The 19,675-nt window shown below is 36.5% G+C and overlaps 1 protein-coding gene across 5 annotated transcripts in view; it reads left to right on the plus strand.

The window, feature by feature from the left end:
- The window catches only part of KCTD5 (potassium channel tetramerization domain containing 5), a 31,037-nt gene extending 12,512 nt beyond the window's left edge, over window positions 1-18,525 (plus strand). For 2 of the 5 annotated variants that reach the window (XM_063414411.1, XM_063414414.1), the window contains 3 exons: window positions 5,186-5,311; window positions 7,806-7,864; window positions 12,421-18,525. In XM_063414411.1, the coding sequence (XP_063270481.1) occupies window positions 5,186-5,311; window positions 7,806-7,850 (171 nt within the window). In that variant the 3' untranslated portion in view covers window positions 7,851-7,864; window positions 12,421-18,525. Of the gene's footprint in view, window positions 1-5,185; window positions 5,312-7,568; window positions 7,663-7,805; window positions 7,865-12,420 lie in introns of those variants that run through there. The other 3 variants (XM_063414413.1, XM_063414415.1, XM_063414412.1) reach the window with 2 other exon arrangements.
- Window positions 18,526-19,675: the final 1,150 nt, after the last annotated feature.

The following is a 19,675-nucleotide window of genomic DNA, read 5'->3' on the forward strand; positions in this document are numbered from 1 at the left end:
CTTGGCTTTATTGTTTCGTTGTTTTGGGGTTTTTTTTCCATCTTGAGCAATTTTCTTGAAATCCAAATGAGGAATCCTAGCTTCATTCATTCTCATTTTTTTTCATCCTTCCTTTTCCCCTTGTTCTGCTTTTCTGATTACTGTGGTACTTCCAAATATTCATGAGTTTGGGAAGGATTTTTTGCTCTCAGTAACATTGGAGGCAATTTCCGTTTTTTTAAATATTTGTGCTGCATTTTGAAGTGTTGTATGTGAATTGATTTGGGAACCTCCTCTGTAATTCTTTTCATCAATAAAATGCCTGGAGTACTTGTTCTTTTTCCTGCAACATATATGGTTATTTAGTTTGAAAGACAAGATTATGAAGATAACACGATAGTGAAATGGCTTCATAAAGACAAAGTTTTGCTTATGACTTTATATGGACACTTAATCATGCAATTCTAGATTTGAAACCTGGACTGTTACCCAGCTTTATTCCAGAATATGCTTTCAATGTACCAAGCACTGTCTTGTTTCTTGCAGTTGTATAGGTAACATTTGGAATGTGAGATGCATTTTCAGGGTTTTCAGACTTCTGGCAACAGAGAAAGAATTGTGGCTTGTTAGGGATGTGTAGGGTACAGGCAAAATGATGTTATTCATGCGTTCATGTCCTGGATAGCTCAAAGTAAAGGTCAGCATTGTAAAATGGAAAGTGGAGAGGCCAGTGAAGAAGTTGATGCAGATATAAAATAAAACAAAAATTATAATTTTAAAAAATGAAGCTTTGAAGTTGGATGCATTAAGAAACCTCAAATATTTGCTCAGGCCTGGTATTAGTCATCAGTGCTGGGTTTTAGGGGCTGATGTGTATGTATCTTCATAACCTTTTGCAAATCCTTTGGGAAGGCAAAACAAATGCATTGTATGTGTGAAAGGAACAGAGTCTGTTCTTAGATTCATACAACTTGATTCTGTAAAAAAAATTGAGTGGAGGATTTTCTTTAATTCTACTAGCTGATAGTGTAATTAAAAATTTTTAAAAAAAGGACAGTTTTTTTTCAAGCTTTCTGCTGTACAAGGAGTTAACCACATCTGAAATAGAAGCAGTAATACTCAAAGTACAAGAATATTTAAAATAGAATTTGAGAATAATTGTTATGGAATTTGCTTGGTTTTGAGAATCAGACCATCACAAAATAGAGAAGGAAATTACTAGTAGTGAAGTGGAACAGTTAGTTAATATGAGTAACTCCAGTGGTAAGCAGAAGAAGAAGACGAAGAAGAGGGACTGCTGTTTGTGCAAGCTGGAGTAGTTATCTGAGACAGCAATACTATTGCTGATTTGTCTGCTAAATATACTACATAGATTTTGAACCAATATTATTAAACCAATATAGCAAATCAGTATAGGCGTGTTACTGAAATGTGTCTGGGTTTGAGATCGGTCTCAGTTCAGTTAGGCACGAGATTAGTTCACTTCAAAAATAAGCTTCCTTATTATGAGACAGGAAATTCCTTCTTCTGATTTCTTTGTCTTGTCAGGAAAATCATGACCTCTATTGACACATCAAGGAATAACTATATTTCTGTTGATTTAATAAAAATAAAAGTAATGCTGCTTTCCATTCCTGCCCTTTATTAGCTGTAGGTGACAGCCTACTAGTATCATCAACCCTTATTGCATGCAAGCAATAATGGATCCTTGTCTAATGAATTTTCTGTGATAAGTCGCATTAGCATTTTCCTGTGCTCAGTTCTGACACTGTTGGGGCTCGCAGGGATGCTTAAACAGGGTCATACAGCTTTAGTAAGGAGTGTAATAAAACAAGTCACGGAAGGAATAAACATGCAGAAAAATAGATATATGCATGTATACGTACATAGGTGTTTATATATATATATATAAACATACAAATCTATGAAATTTAAAGTTGCAACATGTTCTTTTAGCCTTCCTTAAGTTCTTGGTAATTTAAGCCACATGAAGCAAATGTGGCTTCAGAACAGAAACAGTTTGTCCTTTCAGAAAGTTTGAGAAACAGTAGTCTGTATAATCTGAAATCCTTTGACCTGTTTTTCATACCTCAGATAAATCTGTGTTGTGGCTTCTTTTGAGGCGGTGGGATGGGGGTGATAGGGTGGGGGCAGACAGCCATGGCAGGGATGGTCTTCCAGTTTATCAGCATCCTTCTCTAAAGTGTTCACTGTTCCAATACTGGGAACAGTGAAGTGACTTTTGAAATAGGAGAGCTAAAATGTATTTCTGATCTCAGTTCCTGACAGAACAATTCAGTTCTAATCTGCAGTCATTTTCCATTGTTTCTTTTTCTGCCATCAGCCTTGTTGTTGTGGATCATTTCAGAAAGCTACAATAACATTTCTAGCGTGCAGTCGCTACTATGCAAATTATATGTTTTTACCTGCACACATATGAAACTTATGAGAACTTATATGAAACTGCTTATGAGAGTACTGTGAGTTGGAGTTTTGAGCAATTCTGCAAAAGTGACTTTATCAACTGATCAGTAGTGGTAAAAAGTCATTAGATGTTTTGCAGTCAGCTAAATCTGTAATCCTGTCCAACTGGCTAAAAGTATTCAGTCTGCCATGTCTCCTAAAAAGACTTATGTGCAAAAAGTTAATTTACATGGTTGGATTATGAAGCATTTCTTAGTAGCTATCAACTGAAGACCAGTCAACCTAGTTGAAACAGGATTGATGACTTGACTGATGTTTGCGTCTTGTATGATACCTATTTTCAGAGAGGTCATTTGTTTCTTCAGAGTGTCAATAAGTAAAGAAGTATTTTTCGTTCTGGTAGTTGTCGTAGCTTACCTGATAAGGAGTTGTTGCCATTTTCCAAGAAGAGTCAACTGTATACTAATTAAGTTGTATGCTTGAATTTTATTCTTCAAACTTCTCTTCAGAGAAGGTGAATTTTGAGTGACTTTACTTAAATATGTATGCAAACTTTCTGCATGTTTTCTAGCCTTTAAGTGGGTTAAAATGTCGTTTAATGTCCTACCTTTTACCTTAGTAATTGAAGCAGTTACTGTATTTGTACTAAATCGTTTGTAATTGCTATACAATGTACAGTATAAACTTTATACCACTTTGTTGGGTTTAAGGCAACTTAACTGCTATTATTTTTGAAAAATTGTGCATGATACTTTTGTTGATAGGGAAGATAATCAACAAATCATCTCAATACATGAAGTAAATTTGGGTTGATTTTCCAGCTTTTCAGTAGACTTTCTCAGTCCATCTTGTGCAACCAAGAAACTAGTTTCTCTGTGGGTTTTGTGATTCTGTATTACACAAATATGTTATGGTGCAGACTGCAGAGTATTCATTGTGAAAGATTAGCTGATTTAACATCTCAGGGTAATTGATGTCGTTATATGTGTTGGTGCTTCTAAAAAACCTGGGTGTTTGTAACTTCATTACACAGTTTTGGTTGAAAAAATGTCATTAACATTTTAATTTTTGATCAGCCTGTGTTCATTACTGATTATGTATATATTTTGCAGAACTAGAGTAATGTTAGAAGAGGAGGAGGCAGGGAAGGTTTCTGGTGATCACATTCAGTGTAGTTAAAGTATGTAACTTGAGAATGATGAATGATGGCCGGTACTGCACATGGAAGAAGACTGAGCCTTGTGTGCTGTAATATCATCAGGCTCCAAAAACTTTTGACAGGTCCTAGGCTTGGCATCAAGTTGATAAATGATGTAAACACACTGCCTGCTGTTCTTTGTAGACCTTGGCTCTGTCTGTCCATGGAAGTGCTTGCTTGGCTGTCTTACTGCAGTGCAGGAACATCTGAACATCTCTGTCCTCTCCTTAGAAAGTACAGTGAGGCTTTATTTTCTTCTGACAGTGCTATATGGAACCTGCTTTTTACCTTAGCCTAACTTCAGTTTTTGTTGGGGAATAATTTTATCCCTTAAGTACAAACTCTGGATCAGGATTTCATCTTGACTTCATCTTTCATGCTTTAACAAATCTTTTACTCTCTTTGGGGTTCTGTTAGACTAGTGGTAGTACATTATTTGTCTTTACAGAGATAACTACAGTGTTTTAAGTGCTGTTACCCTAAAAAAAATAAGTAAGGTCTTTTCTATTTGGCCATTTCTAGAGCACTTAAATGGTATAGTAGAGATTGGGGAATAGGGCAGTCTTATTGTATATGTGTGGTGATTTGGTAGATGGATTAAATACAGTTTGGGTAATGACAAATTGACATAGTGTATCTGTGCAACAGTTTTATTTTTAGGACTTTGATCTGTGTCAGTAGATCTGACATTATCTTGTAGATCACACATTATCTTGTTGTGCTTTTGAATAAAACTTTAAAATAAATGAACCAGCTACCTCTGAATTGAATCTGGCTTGGAAAGGCAGGCTATTTAAATCTTCTAGCATTAGGTAAGTGCACTGTGTGTAAGGTAAGACAATTTCTGCCATTTGATAAACATGCTGCCTAAGAAGTAGTACTGATGTTGAGTATATTCTTTCTCAGTAAATTGTCATTTATCATTCAATATAGAGGCTGTAGAAACTTGTAAATATGTCACATTTCATTATACATGGCTTCTGCTTGTAGCACTTTCTTAATTAGCTTCCTTGTAGCAGTATGTATGAATTTCAGATGTTAATCTTGATGTCCCACCATACTGTGTCTTCTTGTTTTCCAGTCAGATGCAAATACTATGTTTGTTCATTCAAAAAATGCTTTAATAGAAATACCATTATTCTATAAGTAGTGATGGGTATCCCTTCAGGTTAAAGAGGTTTCTGCATGCAGCCATTTACATGTTAAATCATGCTGCATTAAGATACCACATATAAACTTTAAAAATTAACTTTGGAGGATAGGAAGGTTTTCAGTAAATAACAGAAACGGGGGACAGGCTACTTCTCCACTGGCCTGTCTCCACAGTCTTTTCTTTCACAGGATAATTATAACTGTTAATCATTAACTCTGTAACTGTTTAAAAAAAACCCTGTGTGTATCTTATCATCAGAGTGTGTATTGTCATTGTATCTGTCAGCATCAAAACGTATTTGCATTGAAGTGGAGAATCATGCTTCAGGCACAACCTACAGTCTGAAGAGTGAGGAGTGTTTGTACTGATCATGAGACTTAATGGAATTCGTTTTATGTGCAAATACAATTGACTTTTTTTTCATCTTTCAGCTGGTCAGTATTGGTTCTTCCTATAACTATGGCAATGAAGATCAGGCGGAATTTCTGTGTGTTGTCTCGAAGGAATTGCATAACACTCCTTATGGCACAACCAGTGAACCCAGTGAAAAAGCAAAGGTGAGTTATTAGACATTGGACTAAAGAAGTGGTGTTGAATTGGGTGGGCTTCACAAGTCATGATAGATCTACTTCTGTTCTGGACCATTATTTAATTGTCCTTTTTTCCCCTTATTCAGGACTAATAATGATTCCTTGTCCATTGTGTGAGGGACTGTAAATGGTACAGTCAGCATGCATTTCTTATGCATGCCTGCATTATTTAAGTACAGTACTCTGTACTTTTCCAGTGCCTGTTTTTTTCAGGTATTGGCAGATACTTTCTCTTTAAAACTGAGAAACTAGGTTTTGTTTCTGATACATTTGAATGACACTGGTTCAGTTAAAAGCTGTTTTTCTTGCTTGACTTCAGTTGAAGAAATCTTACTGTCAAAAAGGGAATTTGAAAGATGCTATCTCTGAAAACAGTCATGTCCAGTATGTTATAAAATGAGGGTACTTGTTAATGATTTCAGGATTCTACCAAGTTTACTTTCTGTAACCAACTTTACAAAAAGATTGTAACGAGCACAGTATCTTAGCATTTTACTCAGTTGTATTTTGGAATTTGTGCAAAGGAAAACATAAAACCACAGCTGACTAGTGGTAAGGCAGAGCAATTCTGTAATGTAATTGTATTCGGTGTCATGAGTAGTGAACACCTTTTATCATTGTATTGCTATTTTGTATCAGGAGATGACTACAGACAAACTGGATACACCTGCAGTTAGCTTAAAAGCTTTGGATTTTACTTATGTAGATGGCAAACAATTGGTAAATCATCAAAGCTTGCTTTTTCAAGAATCACCTTCAAAGAAATTGATTTTGAAGTCATGCTAAGAATGGATCTGAGTCTTGGCACTGGGGCCTCAAATAGATAAAACTTCATTACTTTCTATGCTTTGTAATACGCTTATGCAGCTACAAATACGGAATAATTTTTATAATTTGCTCTGTAAAAATACTCTAAACTGTATGTTGGATTCCTAGTGAAATGAGTAATTTATGTTCGTCACTGTTGAGATAAAACTTCCAAAGAGTTGTAAAGAGTTAATGTAATCAGGGGTAAACAGTGAAACTGGGTAAGGCATGTCTTACTCTTTTAAAACCCTAGTTAAGGTCTGCTTTTGCCAGGATGCTTGAGGAAGACTTTGGAAGTTGACATGTTAGAGTTGTGTGGTAATAATTTAGGGCTGAGATATCTACCTGAAATAAAATGTGGAATTCTACAGCCTAATAAACTCATAAGCAATAATAATGCATTTTCAGGTAATTTCAGAAGTTGCCAGAGGTACATTGCATCCTTCGTGTAAAAAAAAAATGGATCAAATGCAAGTTGATCAAAAACCAAAAGCTAGTTGAGACTGCATTACAACTGAGTAAATGGAGTAGCACTGAGAGAGGCTGTCTTAGACGTCTCCATTAATGTGCTGCTTAGTCATTGTTGCAGAGAAGAAAGCAGAGCATCATTTAACCACTGTGATGAATAGGAATTACTGTTAATTTTGGTTGGAGATATAACATTCCCCCCTTTTGTCCTGGAAGAGTTAAGCTGTTGCTTGAAGAATAATTCTTTTATATATTATGCTTCTAGAAGATCGTATTTTTGTATATAGGTATATGTTGTGACTGGGAAAAAATGGAAAAAGAATCTATTATTTTCTTGAGAGGTTTCTGACTGCTGTGTTCAGGTATCTTAACTGTGGGAGATGTTGTCTCCATAGTTCCCTCTTAGCAAGCATTGTCCTCTCGTCTCAGTAGTGTCTGAGTTGGTCTTCATGAAGATCATAGGATTGAAATTCTGGTATCCACTTTTATATACAGAACAAAAAAAAAAAAAAAAATATGTTGATGTACTGGGACTGACTTATGAGAAAGTCCTCCTATTACTTTTACAGCAGACTGAGTTAGAGAAAAAAAAACCTGCCAGTATATGGTTTTTATTGACAAGCACTTCAGTTTTAGTTAATAGTCCTGGATTTTCAGAATAGGAGAAAGTATCTTCTGAAAGCTATCTAATAAAGCTTCACCTTCATTCCTTCTTAGGGACTTTTTTTCTTGTGTTTTCTTTTTTTAGTTAATAGCATAATAAGTTAGTAGATGACTTCTGTTGTAATCTTCTAATACACGTAAGCAAAAGAAATTCATCTTAAGTGGTTCCACTGGCTTTTACTGGTAGCCATGGCACAACCAAAAGATAACCTGTATTCCCACAAGCAGTCTTCTCTTTCATACCACTTTATTGACCTGACTATTGGCTTCTATCTGCTGACTTCAGGGTTTGGAAGGGATTTGGAAGAGGAAATTGTCATGAAACCTGTTACATTCCTTCTTGAAATGGTCAGCTGTCATACTTTTTATACAAAGAGCAGAGGTCCCAGGTAAAAGTGAGTAAGTGTCATTGCTAGATGGTTCAGGTGTAAATGGATTGTACTTTGTTGCAGCTCTGACTCATTTGCAATCTCTTCTTTTCCCTTCCTTCTTTTATACGTGCTGCATGCTGCATGACACTCAGAGTGAGGATGAAGAAACGGATTACGATATGAATGACTCAGATTAAGTGTAAATGTCATGGTGAGCACTAGCTGCCCTAGGATTTTAACCAGATTCTTTTCTTTTCTGCCCCATCCAATTCCCACCCCCACTAGTGCTGTCCTTAGGCTAGTCCTGATGGTATGTGTGTGTTTGTGATTATAATTGTGGCATGGTTGGCAAAGATAGAATTCCTGTTCTGGATATTGCTTCTTTGACAGAATAATTAGTGTTGCTTTTATAAACTCCATTGTGAGCGGTATCTTTAAAGCTTTGCTGAGAAGGAAAGTTCTTCATGTAGATTCTAGGGCCAGAATTTCTTTTCATTCATTCATTTCTTTCTTATTTTATGTGCACCAGCTTTTCTGTCAGATAGGTTTTTTACCTAGAGGTAGAGGCATCTGATACAAACTTACCATATACATTTTCAGTAAATGTATGATTTGGCAATAATTTAACAAACTTGATTGAGGGTAAGCTAGTCCAAAGGTAGCCTTAACTGATAATTTTGAAACTAAGGATTTTTTTAGTAAAGATGTAGCAAATATAAGTAAATAGTGTGATCTTAGTACTACAGTCGTATTTATCACAAGACACAACTCTGAGGAGGGATCCTTTGAATTGTAGTTTGACATCTGATTGAAGATCAAGTTACATTAGAAGTCACAAGTGGAAGAGCACAAAAAAAGCTGCATCTGAAAAAACAACTTAGGCACTTATCCTAATGTGTCTTTAAGTACTACTCATATTTATTCCACTCTCGAGTTTCTAAAAGATAACATACCATTGAGTGTTCAGTAGTATGGTGTGGGTGGTCACTTGAGCCTGTATAAATTGAAGATACTTACCATTGCATGAGATTAAACTTCAGCTTCTCACCTGTACACCTGATCTTTTTAGCTGTAAAGCAGCCTTACACTTATATCTGAAGTTTGGACAATGTTCTCAGGCACATGGTGAGATTCTTGAGGTTGTCTTGTGCAAGGCCAGGATCATCGCTTAATGATCCTTATGGGTCCCTTCCAACTCAGGTTATGCTGTGATTCCATTAAGTCACTGCACGTGGCTGAAAAAGAACCTACATTATTTTCTGAAGTGATGCTAAGAGAAGCTGCTGCTAGGGTGCTGTAAGGCCTTTTGCCAGGTCTTCAGGAATGGCTGAAAGGAGTGGATCAAATCTGAAGCTTTATTGAAACAAAATAAACTGTCACTTTGCTTGAATTGAATGTAATATTCCTAAGCTGCCTGAGTGGCAAACAGTCCTTAAAACACTTTTCTATCAGCAGCAGCTTTATTTTGAGTGGAAAGAAATAGTTTCCATGTTCTGCATCCGTAAGAAGCAATCACACTGAGGCCCCTAGAATATGAGAGTTCATTCAGCATTGTTTCAAATTTTTAAGCCAGCTTTGGATCTGGCGCACCTATAGGGAAAATAGAACAGAAATATGAAAGTAAAGAAAATGCTCTATACAGCAGATCTGTACTAGAGTTGGGACAGTCCCCAGTATGAGTATAGACTGGGTGATAGGTGGATTTACTGCAGCATTGCAGAGGACTTGGGAGTACTGGTGAGTGAAAACCTGAATTTGAGCCAGCAATACTTGCAGACTAGAAAGCCAGTTATCCAGAACTGCAGCAAAAGATGCATGGCCAGCAGGTTGACGGAAGTGATTCTCCCCCTCAACTCTATTCTCGTGAAATCCCACCTGGAATGCTGCATCCAGCTCTGGGATTCCCAGTAAAAGAAAGACTTGTGAGAGTGGGTCCAGAGGAGAGACGTGAAAATGGCCTGCAGGCTGGAACACCTCTCCTGTGAAGACAGGCTGAGACAGTTGGGATTGTTAGGCCTGGAGAAGAGAGCCCCAGGGCCAATGTTCCTGCATTTGCAATACTTAAAAAGACTTATGAGAAAGATGAAAAAGGACTTTTTACCAGGGTTCATGGTGACAGGACAAGCTGAGGTTTTTAAACTGAAAGAGGCTAGCTTTAGATTGGATATAATGACGAGAATATTCTTTACCATTAAGGTGGTGAGATACCTGCCACAAGTTGTCCAGAGAAATTGTGGCTGCCCCTGGATCCCTGGCAGTGTCCAAGGCCAGGTTGGACAGGGCTTGGAGCAACCTGGGACAGTGGAAGGTGTCCCTGCCCATGGCAGGACTTGGAATAAGGTGATCTTTAAGATCCCTTCCAACCCAACCCACTTTTATGATTCTATGATTTCCTCTTAAGTAGAGGTAAAAGTTACAGAAGAAGTACCAAGAAAAGTGTGTTAAAATATTGCCTGATGAAATGGAATTTCTGCTTTATGTTCGGATTACTAGCTCAGTAAAGTGTGCAAAACTCAGTGTCCAGACCTGGCTCAACTTTATCTTATTGCGTGTGTTCCTGATGCTACAGAAAATAGTTCTAAGTCTACTAATCTTGCGAATATTTTTCTAGGAATGAGTGAACTCAAATACTTCATATTAAATTGGAAATATTAACAAAATTAATAGATACAGTATTATTTTCTAGTCGCACAGGTGTTTGTTTCAGCCATGTTTTTGTCTCTGTTGGATATGGTTTCACTTACTGACTCCATTTGCTGTGTCAGACTGTTATCCTCGATTGTGGGCCTCTACTCCAGCACTTTGTTCTCTGCTCTCACCAACAGCAAATACTTGGGGAAGGAGTTTAAGTATGAAATGTTTATGATATCTGCTCCTGATATATTCCGCCACCTTCCAGTAAAACTCAGTCTGGGAATTTTGGCTTCAAGCCTTCATCCAGGTCACTGTATGAAAGCTACAGTGACACTGTAGTACCATGAGTTGGTATCAGTGGCACTATACCACTGTAAATTTATCTAGTCCCTTTTGCATGTGTTACACAAGCAGTTGCTGAGTAATTTACAGAGCCTGTTTTTTCCCCACAGAATTCATTTATATCTTTCCTACAGTTTCATATGAAAAGCTTTTTGCTTAGTACACATAGTCATGTGTAACATTCATGAATTATCTTCATGAAATAAGAGGTGTTTGCTTCTAAAATGTATCTTAAAGTATAACATGGCTGGTGGAAAACGTCTTCCTGTATTTTTGAAATTTTTCAAAGCAGTTGCGCTAACATCTGGCTTCATAACTTCAAAACAATAATGCTGAATTTGAAATGAAAAATAATTTTGTGTGCACAAAGCTAGATCCAGGTGTAGGAGGGAGTATAGTGAGCAAGTGATAAAGTGGATTTTTAATTTTTTGATATAACACCACACTGCCTCTGAACTGTCCCTGAGCTACACAAATGGTAATGGGTGTTTTATGAACTCCAGCCCTTAAAAAAATCCCGTGGAGTTGGGCAAAGCAGGTGACACCTTGCTTGACTTCAGTCACTGTGAAAGACATAATAGCCATTTTAACAATATTAACAGGAAACCAAATACGTCAACTTTTAAAATTTAAAACCATACTTGAAATTGTTGTGTGAAACAATTGCCAGCCTTTACCCTACAAGGACAGAGATTGAAGTGTTTGTGTGTGCTAGCAGATTCTATGGGCTGGAATGTGCTACTGAGTGTTTGTTGTAACATCAGACTACACGAAGATCGTAATAGAAGGAAATTCCATCTTGAGGGCAGCTCTGCCATTGTCCAGGGATTTTGTATTTGCTTTCTTTCAGCTTTTGAAATAAAGAGCCCTTGCCAATACTAAGAAAACTATCAAGAAGCAAAAGAAAATGAAGTATCAAAAGACTTTTACTTACAGTTTAACATTCTTAAGTTGTTGTGCTCAGTACATTTGAAGCTTTGTTTAATGCTGTGTTTGCCTTTTGTCATGATTGGTTCTACAGCCTGCTGACACAATTCTAGAGCACTATGCAGCCCAAAAGTTTACCGCATTATTGCTGGTTGTGATTCAGTTTAGAGCAGCAACATTAAAATATTGTTGCCTGAACAGTCAGTCCTAAGACTTGGATCCTTTCCTCTCTGGAGAAGCCAAAAAAAAACAAACGAAACAGAAAAGGAGAAAAAATAGTCAAACTGGAAGTAGAATGGGTGTTAATGATTTAAATCCTTCCAGGTTATACCTCGGCTTTAAAAACTTCTTGCATCATCACACCCAGTGTGCCATTTCTGCACATTTTTATTTGCTAGTTCATGTTTTTGGTACTAATTTATGCAGTAAAATTTGCATCTGAAACTTCAGAAAGTTAAGAACATTTTACTGGAACAGGAAAAATGAAGATTAAATTCTGTTTCTAGTGAAGTACCCAGATTAATTCACCACATAGGACCTCGGGATCTTTCGAACCAGGTTGAGGTGCAATGGCTTACTTTTTACAGTTGCCAACTCTTAAGTCTTATTAATGTATTAATTATTTATATTAATAATATTCAATTCCTAGCAGTGTTTTGAACCTGTTTTAATGGTATTTGATAGGAGACATTGTACGTATCAATCTTTTTTCAGCTTTAAAGCACAGACCCCAGGAATGTCCTTGAACCAGGTCCCTGACACTTTACCAGTTATTAAAAATAGTCATTATGTTGCTCTTTGACTTCCATGCTTTAGGAATGACAGCTAATTTTCATTTATAGAATTTTTATTGGTCTATTTCAGATTTTGCAAGAACGAGGTTCCAGGATGTGAAGACAGTATTGAACGGTGACAATTTTTTTTCTTTTATTCGAAGATGCAGTGAATTGTCACACTGAAGAGGCTTGGCTGCAAAAGGAAAATCCTGATTTAGACAATTTTCTGTTTATCTGGGTTCAACCATATTTGCCTATAAGCTGGTGTCAACTTCTGGAAGCATTGCAAGACTACATAATGGGAATAGATGGTGTGGGAGTGTGTGTTAAGTTTTGGTTGTAGTGCATGGTTGTACTCTCTTGTTGGCCAGTTGACACTGGTCATTTGAAAAGAAATGACCATGCACTCACATTTTCCTCAGAGACATGTAGCACTTGATGTCTGGTGCTGGATGACCCAATGTTGATCATTTTGGAGACATTTTCTTACTAATCATTGTAAACCTTAGAAGGACAATGTAATTGGTGCTACACACACACACACACCCACCCACCCACACACCCACACACACAACCCCCTATACACACACACAAATGTTACAGCCCAGAAACGCAAGTGTTTGGGTGCACGTTGTTTCAGAATCAGTGTCAGCCCCAGTTGACTGTATTATACTGCACATTCCTTATGGCTCTGTGACATAATCTATTATGTAATAACAGCCTAGGAGATCAACTGAAACTAGCACATGTAAAAGTTACACAACAGAGAAAAGGTTTCTCTGAAGGGTGTATATATTGAGTGGATGTATAGCTTATTTTAATACCCAAAGGGAAGACTAAACTCAGAGAAAATAGCCTTCCTCTGAGTTATTAGTGATGTTCCCTCTGTTAAAAAAGTCTCCTGCAAAAGTTATGCTCCAGTCCTGGTCACATGCTTGAAAGTGGAATCAAAATTCACTTAAAATGACCAACTGAACATTCTGGTTTTTTGGAGGTGTTTGTACTCGTATGTGTGTTTGTGCTTTTATAAAATGCCTATAAGCATTGAACTGTGTGGATTAGGGTAGAGATTTGTCTAGAGCTGAAAGTTTTACAGAAATACAGCTGGCTAGTCCTAGGTCCCTGTCTCTATGACTCAGATTAAAATCGACCTTAGTGTGAACATAAATTCATCCAGTTGAAAAACCTGATTACTTTGGATATTCAGGATACCTGTAATCAACCTTTCTCTTTCTATACACTTTCAACTATGCAGTTAAGAGCAGTGTTTGAACAGAATGTAGTGCAGCTTTGTTAGTTTGTCCTTGATGAAGGCTAATACACAAGACATACACTATGTTTTGAGCAAAATCTTTAGCACATCTTTAAAACACTTAATGAAATGGACAGTATAAAACTTGGCTTCATTGACTCATGGAACCAGTGGAAGGGAGTTTCAAAAAGCTACAAGATGGTTTTAAGTTCTAAAGACATTACAGTTTTCATTCTTGGTAATTTCAGAATTTATGCATATACTGTAGGTAATCCTTTACACAAAAGCCTGATTTTCAAACACCCAGGGTCTACTTTTTTTTTTTTTTTTAAGGACTTACACATTGATAAAAGTTTGGCAGAACAATTTGTAAGAAACATTTCTACTAAACAGATTAAGCAATGGGCTAAATGTCTTGTCCGTGTGCTTAATGCTTGAAAGAATTTGTAATGCATTTTGCGACTTGGATGTGGTCTGCACGGGAAGCTGCTGGCCCCTCCACAACACATACAATTTTTGTCGTTTTTTAAGAAGTTAAAACTGAATTTAATTTACTAAAACTGTTATTATGTAGGGGGAAATGTTTATACTTTTATACTTTTTTAGGTACCCATATTTTATCAGCTTAAATTGAGCACATGGATGTCCCTTAGTGACAGATTATCTTGTGTATCTGAAAATAAGCATAACAATTGTCTGTGTTAACTGCATATTAAAACATTTCCTCTGCTGCAGTAGTCACTGTGTTTTTAAGCAGTATGACTCCACCAAATTCTCTGAGGTCCCCAACTCATGGAATTGCAGCCAGCCATGTTGTTTTCTTGATGTGCTCTACAGAGTAAATCAGCATTGATGTAAGTGGATTTTAATGCCTAAAATACCAGTTTTACAGTGATGCTTCTGAATCAGCATTTCTGTTGCCTCTATTATTAAACCCAAAAAGGACAGACTATTTAATAAAGTGAAATTTTCCTGAATGACATTAGCAAAGCATGAGTAACAAACTGAGCAAGCTGAACAAATTTAGAGTATGTAAAGGAGTGGGGTTTTTTTAAGTATGGCGCTTTTTTCCCACTGGAATATTTTCAGTTTTAAAACCTGCTTTTATGATGAGATTACCTGCAGTTTACAACTTACATTGTATCCCTGCCATAGCCAATTTTAGGGAAATGAGTGTTTAATAATTTTTTGCACTTTGTTTCCAATGCCTCACAAAGATTTTAAGAAGGAAACAAAAGAGAGAACTTTAGTAGGCAGGTACCTTGTAAATTATTTTAAATACACTGTTGTTTGAGACCACCTGAACTAAGTACTTCCCTTTTCTTGCTATTGTCATTATTGCTTTAATTTTTGTGATCATATGAGGCTTTCAGATAGATGGAAATGCTCTCTTTAGCGTTTTTCAAGGCATTAAGAATTTATCCCTAAATAAGTTTTGTTTCTTTTTGTTTGACTGTTGCAGTTTCAAATAAAGTTAGTGACAGTAATAAGGTAATTGCATTAGAATCCAATCTGCATCACCAGACTTTGCAAACATTGCTTCATCTGTTGAGATCTTGCAGGATGAAGTAATATACCCATACAGTTTAAACTGGAATCCTTTGTTCCTTTTCTGCCATTTGGAGAGTACCTACCTGAGAATTGCCTGTGACTGTGCAGAGCTGAGGGGTTCACTATCAGGCTGGAGCTGCAAAGCTGTACTGGACTTAACTTTGGACGTACACGGCTCCTCTATTCTTAAATCAGAACAGTATTCCAGGTTAGAATTTTAGATCCTGAGCTTGAAGAGATCATAGCAGAAGGAATAAAGCAGGAAGGGAGAGAGATTAAATTCCTTAAAGGCACTTACATGACAAACTTCTTGCGAAACTTGTTTACAAACAAATGTTCAAATCTGCTATAGCAAATTCTTGAAATTTCTTGCTTTGAGTTGGGAAACAGCTTAAGTTTTCTCAGAGGTATTTTTCTTTATTGGAGATGACATTTTTATATAATACGCTTTTTACTTCTTCAAGCAGCAAGTGAATCAGAATTTGTCTGCAATGAACAAGTAATTCTGAGGCCTCAAAGACATCAATGTCACATGGTCCATAATAACTGTCCAAATGTATACTCTGACTCAGCAGCTCCCAGCCCAAAGGTTACCTGGGATTTTGTCCTACTTACTGTGGGATTTCCATAGATCACGGTTAATTATAGGGTTTTTATCCCACCGTAATTTATAATTGCATGTCAAAGACTTGATTGAATTTAGAAGGTTTTTTTTGATTCCTTACTAAAGTTTCCATAAAGTTTCCAGAATCATATACCCATAAAAGTTGTAAAATGTACTCAGTTTTTTTCAAACTCAGATTTCTTGTAATGATAAAAGTTCCTTTCATCTTGCACTGTAGCATTAGGAGAAGATCTTTCCTAAAAATGAAACTCTGTGAATCAATCTGACCTTTTGCTTTCAGATTTTCTTTAGGCAACAGCTGTGTAACTCCATTTCTAGCAATGTGAATGCACAGTTGTGATTCATTAGAAACAGGACTATTTCCTGCACATTCCAAAATTGAATCAATCTCCTCTCTTCCTGAGAGAGGTGATTTTTTTGTGGGTTTTTTTTAGGAGAAAAATAAAAACTGGCAGATTAAACAAAAGATAACTTGATTGCAGGCATGCAACCAAGGGAACAAGTCTGCTGAGCAGGGTGATAGTGTTATCAGAGAAGTGCTTCTCATAACAGAACACTATTCTGTGAATGTCTGTTGAGGTTGTTGAGAGTTGTCAGTCTCTGTTTAAGCTGTAGAGAGCTACCACTAACAAATTAACATGTATTAGTTACAAATTCTTGTTAATATTACAAAAATGAACTTGGGGTGTAAAAGTGCAATAGTATCTGGTTCAGTGGAATTAAATAGAATCTGGATTATAATTACCCAGGTATACTGGACTGTATCCCATGGGAAGTACTGGGAGAAGAGTGAAGTCATCCTGGGCTTTTTGAGGAAGACTGAAGTCAAATGAAAGCCGGAAGTCTCGGGTTTTGTTCACTTGAGATGTGATAAAATCAGGAAGTGCCATTCTCCTATTTTTATTCTCTCTCTTACCATGTTAGAAGTTTCAAGTTTTTCAAATTAACTTTTCAATCAGCTGTTGAACTGTGGAGCTCTTGAAAGATGAAATCTTGTTATGCCTTTAACAGTGTCTGTTATCTTAAGTGGTCATTGGAGAAGCATCTTTTGTAACACAACAGCTTTGAAATACTTAAGCCTCAGGATGCTTCCTGTTACTGCATTGTAGTTTAGACTGCAGTTATCTCCAGTTCTAAGAACCATCTTGGGATCTTACGTGCGGTTTTGTGTAGAATTATTGATTCTTTAAATGGAATGAATATTCAGTTTAAAAAAATGTGGAAGGCTCTCTGAACTCAGTGTTCATATAAATATAAATATAAATTTTCATTTGTTTCACAAAAATCAAGAGCTGTCTTTGAAGGCTTCCTAATGAACAGAGGCTTTGAAGGGCTAAATAGATCTTATTGTCCAGTTTAACTAAATGACTGTCAGAAGGAAATCTTTCCATTTTCAGAGCAGAAATGCTAAGGGCTAAAATGCTTTCCAGGGCTAATTTGAGGTTCCAGAGCCGTACAACGTTTAAGAAACAACTAGTTTGTTTTCCTTTCAACTCATGGACTCGAAGATAATTTTTTACAAATGGCTGAACCAATTGCAGATGTAAGTGTTCCTATATGGCTTGGATTTTCAGTATCCAGATTGGATAAGAGCATACTAGAGAAGGCAGTATACTTACCCTCCACTGTATTATTACCTTTGCTGAAATCTAAGAACTTTTATGAAAAGCATTGGCAATAGAGAAGCTTTGAGGAAGACTCTCCCCCAGAAAATTGTCACAGAATATTTCTTTGCAACTTAGTTGACCTTTAGTTTAGCAACGTCTACCAAGGCATAAACTTCTCAGAAGTTCAGTGAATAGATACTGCTGCAAATACAGCTTTCTGGATGCAACAGAGGGTTCTCTTCAGGTTGTTGTGTCTTAACAATTACTGTAACAAGAAAAACATTTTTAAAAGTTATTTTGCTACTTTGAGGTGAGGAGGTTCTGTGACTGTGCTCTTCATTGCCTTAGAAAGCGGAGTCTAAATTTTGTCTTAAGACCTGTTGTGCTTTTGAGGCCTCTTCATCTGAAATGAGTAAAAAGTAAATGTATTTGTTATGTACATGATTCTTGCTAATTTTGAAGATTTTCCAAAAGTTTATGCAGAACTTTACTCACATGAACTTGCCACGTCTACTTGCTAGAATAAAGCAAGTGCCAAGGCACTCTTAAAAGTAATGTTGCCAACCTCTACCTGGAAGTGAAACAAGATCACCAAACTGAAGAAGTATCAAATGGCAGCTTTTTCCACCTGCTTCTGTCCTTATCTTTACCTCAACCTAGCTATGAAAAATCGACTTCCTATGCACTCTTTAGGACCACCTACCCAGTTCAACAAATGTTCTTTTTTCTTTCACCTGTTCCTCCAAATCACTGGTCTCAAAATCAGTAGTGCATCATCTGTTTGTGCTTATACTAATCAAGTGGCCATACTTGCAACATGTTATTTCCTGGATAGTGGATTAGCAATAACACTTTATTTTGTGCCAATTCATTATCTCTGAAGTGTTCTTACTGCAGCAAAATTTGAGTTTTGATTTGGTTTTAGTGCATTTGCATTAACCAAAACTCATAGTAGAGATGCAGACAAGAAACTGAATTCAGGGAAATTTCCCTGGTAGAAAAATCTGCTAGGGCTTCCCAGATGATTTGAAGGTGGTTACAGTTAACCATCACTTTCAAAACAAACTAATGAAATGTGTGTGGGGTTTTTTTTAACTTCCTTTTCATAATATTAGTGTATTGTAAACTGCATGGAATAAACCTGGGTTTTCCCTTTTACAGTGTGATGTTTTACATTTGTCTTTTCTAAATGCACTAATTGATATTAATAGTGTTATATCCTGTGATAATTCCTAGTTTAGCTCTTCAGATGTAAAATGTAGTTGCATATTTGGGCAGTGATTCAAAGCATTAACACTTTTTCCTGTGTAAAGGAGATGTATCCTTTACTGCTGCCCCAAAGACTTTGTCGGAAAAAAAGCTGGGTCTATTCAGATATATATCAGCTGGGAAATTATTTTCCTTTGCAGTTGCTTGCTGATCATTATAGGAGGAAATAGTTGTCCCTTGAATGGATATATAATCACATGAAAAAGTTTTACACTTTACATACCTTTTCTTTTGCACAACTCAAAAACTACCCTGCCTAACAGCAAAGATTCTAGAATCCACTACTTCGCTTTTTAATACAAGTGCTTCATTTGCTTGAAAAACTAAGCTAATGGAAATTGTTGCTTTGTAATAAGGCAAACATATAATAAGCTTCAAGGGTAGAAATGGCTGAAGGAAGTAAATTATTTAAGTGCAAAGTACAGTTTGTTTAAATTGTCCAGGAAGTTTGACAGTTGTGTCCTCTACAACTACAGAAAAGTTCATAATTGAGTATTAGTATTGACAAGACCACTGGACAGGTCTTATTTTCCAAACTGCTAGTAAGCATTTGGGAAGTTAAGACCTATGATTTTTAAATTCTTAAAGGCTCTATAGTTACATATGAGGTAAATTTCATCTTAAGAGTTTAATGAGTTTTAAGTGCAAAGCACTATTTTTTTCCTTGTATATCCAGCAACGTCAGTAAAATTGTGTTATTTTACTAGACTGTTTTGCTGTGTTTAATTGCATTTGAATTTTACAAAATAAATGCTAAGAACAAACATCAAGTACAGCAATTATTGTAATTAAGTAATCAATGCGTGCATCTGTATTTTCATCACTGTCCTACTAAAAGTACTGGCACTTTTAGAGTCAGCCAGCGTGACTTCCAGCCCAAATTCCTGCTCTACATACCTGCTGCTTTAAGTGTTTTCACCAGTTAAGAAAAGTGAGAGCATAAAAGGGATAAGTGTCCACCCTGAACTAGAAACCAGGTTATAAAGGGGACATAAACGACTAAACATTAGCAACCTGTTTGGATCTTTTATAACATTTA

This window comes from Prinia subflava, chromosome 17 (genome assembly GCF_021018805.1).
Source record: "Prinia subflava isolate CZ2003 ecotype Zambia chromosome 17, Cam_Psub_1.2, whole genome shotgun sequence".
Classification (NCBI taxonomy): domain Eukaryota; kingdom Metazoa; phylum Chordata; class Aves; order Passeriformes; family Cisticolidae; genus Prinia; species Prinia subflava.